At 53.7% G+C, this 7,081-nt stretch overlaps 1 protein-coding gene across 1 annotated transcript; it reads right to left on the bottom strand.

Moving 5' to 3' along the window:
• Positions 1-2,945: 2,945 nt before the first annotated feature.
• Positions 2,946-6,778, bottom strand: EGR1 (early growth response 1). The gene is made up of 2 exons (XM_043465392.1): positions 6,186-6,778; positions 2,946-5,494 (listed from the first exon to the last, which is right to left on the bottom strand). The coding sequence occupies exons 1-2, from the start codon at positions 6,493-6,495 to the stop codon at positions 4,176-4,178; spliced, it is 1,629 nt and encodes a 542-aa protein (XP_043321327.1). The 5' UTR covers positions 6,496-6,778; the 3' UTR covers positions 2,946-4,175.
• Positions 6,779-7,081: the final 303 nt, after the last annotated feature.

The raw sequence follows: 7,081 nt of genomic DNA on the forward strand, positions 1-7,081 counted from the left end.
GTCCATGGGGTCGCAAAGAATTGGACACGACTGAGCGACTTCACTCACTTAAGTGCTGAGGAGAATGGACTTACGGGATGGCTTCCTGAAAAAGAAGATGAGATCGTGCTACTTGGATCTGAGGAGCTGAGCCCCCAACTTGACCTATGAGAACATATCAAGTAAGCTTTGCCTGAAAAGTCTCTCCTAGGTTCTAGTAGTGGAAAAAGCGAGATGGGACGAAAAATCACTGCAGTGGAGGGCTAGATTTGCTGTTTGGGTGCAAAATCTTATTAGCACCCAAAGGTGTATGGGTAGAATGTTGAAATCTTATTTGCTCAATACCTGATTATTTTAGATTTTGTCTCATTTCCCCTTAGGACCACTAGGATCTTACTCTGCCCAATGTTCCCCTCTGAAACGGAATTAAGTGTGGCTGCACCAGGGAAAACCGCAGAGGAGAGAGGGGGACATTGGAGAGAAGACCTCTGACTCTATTGCACCCTTTCCTGACTCCCATTTCTTCCTGAAGTTGGGGACGAGCTGTAAGTGGGGGCAGGTCGAAAGGAAACACACGTCAAACCCAGCCTGATGGCAATGCTAAGCTCCGCCTTTCTCAGTACTTAGGATTCTTCAAAAAGGATGATACTAAACATTCCTGAAGTTAAGAGAAAAGATGAACTCTCAGATACCAAGAAGTAAGGGTCAAGGGTCCTAAGGATTTGGTTCTTTCTTTCATTTCAGAATTGAAACCTGTCCTTTGCTGGCCGAGTTCCCCTGACTGCTCTCCTCTTCCATCCCATTCCTTTCTGTCCCTCTCCACAATCCCAAAGGCCTAGACAATGTCCCCAGGTAACAATCAATCGCTCAACATTCTCTGGGTCCCTTCCCAAACCTCAGCCTTTAGGATGATGACAGCTTTTATCAGCACTACCCTGTGCCCTTGGTTTTGGATTTCTCTCATAGGAGCCAGAGTTAAAATGAACACTTTCCTTTTACTTTATACTGCAGGACTATAAAATGGGGCAATTAGTGTGTCTTGGCCTATTTCAACCATGCAAAGAAACTTGAATCTCAGTTGTCAGAACCTAAAGAAACTCTGGTGACAGGACTAGTAATAATTAGCTGGCAGGCTTGGCAGAATTTCTCAGTCTGCATCAGAATCACCTGGCATGCTTGTTATCAAGGCCAGTTCCAGGAACCCAATTCCAGACGTCAGGAATCAGACACTCTGGGAATGGGGCCTGGGAATCTGACTCTAATGCTCTGTAACAATGTAGGAGTCCCTTTGTTTTAAAGGGACAGAGTGAGTATCTTTGCTCCTTCTTTCGTGTTTTATTCTTGTCGTGTTTTGTTTCTCAGGAGTCTGTGATGAGAAATTCTTAAGAATGTGTAACAGGCATAGACTTGTGTTCCTGGACCAATATGGGGAGGGTAGGTGGGGCTGGCAAGAGGTGTGCCAGCACAGTATTGTCCCATCAGGACATGGCAATTTTGCCAGGAGGCTCACAGGGATGTGCACTTTGCTAGAGAAGGTGGCTTGTTTCCCCCCTGTTCCAGGCTGGGGAGGCTGGAGTCCTGTGAAAGGGCAGAGATCAACATTGCTGGTGCTTGAGGGCTAGAATGGAAGAGGAAGCATTGGGCTGATGCCAGGGGACTGCTGGAATTCCCCTGGCTCCAGGAGAGGTGCGGGTTGGTAACCAGTGAGACCCTTAGAGGGAGGAGAAGGTGTGGAGGCAGATTAGACCTCCATTTCATTCAGGGCCTGATATCAATACTGAATAGAGGAGATACTTCATTGTCCTTGATTTGGGGGTCAGAAGTTGGGAGAGGAGCCAAGGCTTGGGAGTTCCAGAACTATTAGATTCCAAATCTATTGTACCCATCTGACCAAAGGAAGGGGTGTCTGACCAAGTCACAGAAGATTCCTATCCAGGTTGGAGGCCATGTTTCCCTTCAGGAATCTATCCATCCATCCCCCCTGGCTCACACAAAAAACAAGCCAATCAGGCTGACTTCTACTTGCCCTGCCAAACTCAACTTTTTCACCTTTCCTAAGCCCCTGGGTGGGTTTGAGAGCCTCATGCTTGCCCATATTATATAACCTAAAACCACGTTACAATTTTCGGCTTACATCTCTGTCTCCCCAGCTGACAATCTGCATTGTTGTGGCCAGCTCAAGGCCTCTCACACGATAGACAAATGCTCATGAGCCCATGAGTGTCACTCTGCATACGAGTGTGGACCCTCAAGGGACAGGGACCAGAGGAACCTAGCACCTAAGGCCTCCTGCACAATGGGGAGAGACATAGTCTAGATGGAACCTTAAGACAGCAGGCCAACCTCCTGCCCACTCTGCCCTGTGTCACAAAGCTGCCAAGGATCACAGCTCCAGCTGGCAAAAAATGAGGTTTCTTCCTGGAAGGATTCTTGGCTTGAGAACTGGCCCAGGCCTCTTCCAGTCTTCCTCAGTATCCTCAGGTTTCTGGGGACCTAGAAGACAGGAGGGGGAGACCGAGGCAATCCCACCTTTGTTACTGTTTCCCAATGCCCTCTGCCTACCCCTTAATTCCCCCAAGTGCTTATGGCAGGGATTCCCTAGAATACAGTTTCCCAAGACCAGATAGAGATGGTGGGGCGGGGGCAGGGGGGCGGCGGGCAGGGCTGGTTGAACATTTGTGGCCAGAATGGTACTGCCTCTGGCCACAATTACTCCACCTACACATCTGGCCTTTTGTAGCTTTAATTAACCAAGATAAGCTTACAGCCCACCAGACTGAGGAACAAGCCCAGTATCAAAAAGAGGAGACCCACATTCAATTTTCTAAGAATTCACTCCAGTGACACACACTGGGCACGTCTCTGGTTATAATATCCTTGTCCTCGTAGAAGTCCCTCAAACCCCTCGATAGAGATGGCTACTACAAAGGCCTCCCCCTAGCCCAGGAAACACACCCAACCGCAGCTATTTTATTTTCCTTTTAATTTTTCTGAAGGATATACACCACATATCCCATGGGCAATAAAGCGCATTCAATGTGTTTATAAGCCAAACAGTCACTTTGTTTAAGCAAACACATGTACAAAGTAAAATAAAACCACAAAATAATGAACTGCATGTTCATAACATACAAAAATTGCCGCCTACTCAGTAGGTAACTACAACATTCCAACTCCTGAATTATATTTATAAATTTACATTTTCAGTTTAAAAAAATAGACTTTTGAGAGTTCAGATTTTTAGATTTTGTTTTCTTACATTCTGGAGAACTGGAGCTCAAGCTCAGCCCCCTTCCTTATTTTGCTCCCAAAGCCTCCCCCGAATCACCACTCCCTGCCCCCCTTAAGGCTAGAGGTGAGCACATCCCCCACAATTGCACATGTCAAGCCGTGTCAGCAAGGCGCATCACGCAAAAGGCACCAAGACGTGAAACTTTTAAACCAAAAGGACAAAAAAAAAAAAAAAAAACCTACTTTCAAAAAAAGGAGAAAAACCAAACCGTATTTTGCCACAGGTGAGTACAATCGGGCAGTATTTACAAAACGGTTAACAGAACAACACTCTGACACATGCTCCGTTTAATACCGAGAACTGCTGTTTCAAAAAAAAGCTTCAAACTTAATCGTCACAGCATCATCACAAAACAAAGGATCACCATTGGTTTTGGCTTTTCTTTTTTTGTTTTTTTCCCAAAAGCGAGGATGTAATTCCAAATAATACAATAGAGTATGCAAATTATCTTCACATCAAGAGTACCCCAAGAAAAACAAAATCCATGGCACAGACACTGTACAAGAGCACAGGGCTGGGCTCTGAGGGGCCCAAACCCCATTTTTGCCAACTTGATTTTCTAGCAGTGAAGGGAGCAAGGGGTCAGGCATACGATGGAGATGATACTGAAATGATATATCCAGAATCCATGCAAATCAAGTTCTTTGGATAGATGTGAAGAACTTGGACATGGCTGTTTCAGGCAGCTGAAGTCAAAGGGAATAGGGACTGGGAAGGAAAGGGAAGTGGACAGAAAGAATTGTTGGCCAACAGACCTTCCACAGTGACCGCTGGGGTCAAGTAGAGAGGGAGGACTTGGCTCTGAGAACCTCCATCTGACCTAAGAGGAACCCCCTCCTATGGCCATCTCCTCCTCCTGTCCTTTAAGTCTCTTGTGTTTCATTTTCTGCCTTTTCCTTCCCCTTTAGCAAATTTCAATTGTCCTGGGAGAAAAGGTGGTTGTCATGTCCGAAAGCCCAGTGGAGGCGCTGAAGGAGCTGGTGACAGCTGAGGAGGGGAAGCTGCTGACCTGGGTCGGGAAAGCAGGAGGGACGGAGGAGTATGTGGTGGCCACCGAGGGGGACGGGAAACCACTGTGGACAGGGGATGGGTAGGTCGAGGAGCCGGGAGAAGAGTAGGAGGTGGGCACCGGCGAAGGATATGAGGTGGTGGCTGGGGATGGGTAAGAGGTAGTAACTGGGGATGGGTAGGAGGTAGCCACCGGGGACGGGTAGGAAGGGAGAGAGGAGGGGGCAGCAGAGACTGCGCTTTTGTCTGCTTTTTTGTCCTTCTGCCGCAAGTGGATCTTGGTATGCCTCTTGCGTTCATCGCTCCTGGCAAACTTTCTCCCACAGATGTCACAGGCGAAGGGCTTCTCCCCTGTGTGGGTGCGGATGTGGGTGGTGAGGTGGTCGCTGCGGCTGAAGTTGCGCATGCAGATGCGGCACTGGAAGGGTTTCTGGCCGGTGTGGATGCGAATGTGGCGGGTGAGCTCATCTGAGCGGGAGAAGCGCCGGTCACAGGACTCCACGGGGCAGGCGTAGGGGCGTTCATGGGGGGGCGTCTTGCTGGGCCGGTTGGGGTACTTGCGCATGCGGCTGGGTTTGATGAGCTGAGACTGGTAGGTGCTGTTGAGGGCCTTCAGGTCCTGGGAGCCCGACTGTGTGGCAAAGGCCTTGATGGTAGAGAGTGGAGTGAGCGAAGGCTGCTGGGTACGGCTCTCCAGGCCCTGGAAGGGCTTCTGGTCTGGGGTGCCCAGGCCCAGGTCCCCCTGCTGTTGTGGAAACAGATAGTCGGGGATCATGGGGACCTGGAAGCCCCCCTTGGCACCAGGGTAGGCAGGAGGTGGGTACTGAAGGGCGGGGCCTGCTGAGCCCGGAAAGGCCTGGCCTTGTGGCTCAGGGAAGATGTCAGCGTTAGGCGTGGGGAAGGTGGGTGCCGCGGAGTAGATGGGGCTGCTGTCGCTGGACTGCACTGCGCAGCTCAGCGGTGGGCTCTGGGAGGCCGAGGAGGAGGCCGCTGGAGATGATGCTGAAGATGAGGTGGCCGGTGGGTTGGTCATGCTCACGAGGCCGCTGACCAGGCTGAAGAGGGGCTCAGGCCACAGGGTGTTGCCACTGTTGGGTGCAGGCTCCAGAGAGAAGCGGCCTGTGTAGGTGATGGGGGGCAGCCGGGTGGTTTGGCTGGGGTAACTCGTCTCCACTAGAACCTTCTCGTTATTCAGAGAGATGTCAGGAAAGGACTCTGGCAGGAGAAAGAGAGGGAGGAGGCCTGGTTACTGGAGAGCAACCACCGGAGGACGCGGAAGACCCACGCTGCCAGACAAGAGGTCGGGCCAGCTACCATTGACTCTTGAGCTGGTTAATAATTGATAGCAGCAGATTGAAATGTTCCTGGACCCGCTCCAGACGCAGAACCCATTTCAACAACCGCTGACGCAAATACGGAGAATCCCCCTCCACTGCAGCTCCCAGCGCTCCGCAGCGGCGGCTGCGCGGGCGAGGGATTCCCGCCAGTACCCCCGCAACGGCCGCGGCTAGTGCGCGCCCCCTACCCCGGGCTGCCGGGACATCCCGGGCCAAGGATCCCGGCCTTTCCTCGGAGATAGCGGCAGGCTAGGCAAGCCTTTCTGGAGGGGGAGGGGGCGCAGCCCTGCTCGTCAAAACAAGCTCTCCCTCCTCCATCCACCCACGCAACCCCACAGCTCTCCATCCAAAACAAAAGCTGGCTCCTCTGCGCACCGTTAAGGACCGGGTGGGGGTGGGGAGAATGTCTCCAGGCAGTCCTCTAACACAGGACCCTGGGGATGCGAGGAATGGAAGGGAAACCCCATTTGCATCCCTGCGGCGAAGGGGGCGCTGCAAAGGCCGTGGGGAAGGACTGGACGCCAGGATGTCGGCGAACGGGCTAGCTCTCGGCGTAGGCCACGGCTTACCTGCGGTCAGGTGCTCGTAGGGCTGCTCGCTCGCCTCCCCCTGAGGGTTGAAGGCGCTGCTGCTGCTGCTGCTGCTGCTGCCGCCGCCCCCTCCACCGCCACCGCCCCCGCTGCTGCTGCTGCTGCTGCTACCGCTGCTGCCCTCCGGGGCCCCGGCGGCACCCAGGAACTGGGGAGCCCCATTGCTCAGCAGCATCATCTCCTCCAGCTTAGGGTAGTTGTCCATGGTGGGCGAATGAGGAAAGGAGCCAAAGGGGTCGGAGATCTGCAGCGGGGACATCAGCTGCATCTCGGCCTTGGCTGCCGCCATCCCGGACCGGCGGGCTGGAGAGCTGGTGTTGGGGCGGGTGGGCGCAGCCGGGGACCGAAGCTGCGGGGGACACGTCTCGGGGGCTTGGCCAGGTCACATGCGGGACGCGGGGCACACTGTGGAGAGCGCAGGCGGGGTCCGCAGGCTCGCCCTCGCCGCCGGCCGGTGTAGAGGCGGCGCTGCTACCGAGGCTGGGGTAGGGGCCGGTCCTGCGGCGGCGGAAGCTGGCGGCGGCGGCAGCTGGCGGCGGCGGCTCCCCAAGTTCTGCGCGCTGGGATCTCTCGCGACTCCCCGGATCCGCCTCTATTTGAAGGGTCTGGAACGGCACGGAACCGCCTCCGTCGTGACGTACATGGCCATATATGGGAGGCAGGAAGCCCTAATATGGCAAGACCGGCCGGGAGGACCCGGAGTGACGTGAAGCCCCCTCTCCAAGAACTGTAGGCACTGCCATCCCGCACCCTGGGCCCCACGCCGGCTCCCGCACCCTGGATGCCCAGGCTTCGAGGAAATTTAGTGCTCAAGCCGCAGCCGAGGACTCCCAGACCGAAGCTGCTCAGTAGTTCCCGGCGTTGCCCCCGCCTCT

This window comes from Cervus canadensis, chromosome 4, assembly GCF_019320065.1.
Source record: "Cervus canadensis isolate Bull #8, Minnesota chromosome 4, ASM1932006v1, whole genome shotgun sequence".
NCBI classification, from domain to species: domain Eukaryota; kingdom Metazoa; phylum Chordata; class Mammalia; order Artiodactyla; family Cervidae; genus Cervus; species Cervus canadensis.

Coding starts and splice junctions, on each gene's coding strand:
- EGR1 (XM_043465392.1), bottom strand. CDS start 6,495: ATGGCGGCAGCCAAGGCCGAGATGCAGCTGATGTCCCCGCTGCAGATC. Junction 5,495..6,185: donor CTACGAGCACCTGACCGCAG/GTAAGCCGTGGC, acceptor TTCTCCTGCCAG/AGTCCTTTCCTGACATCTCT.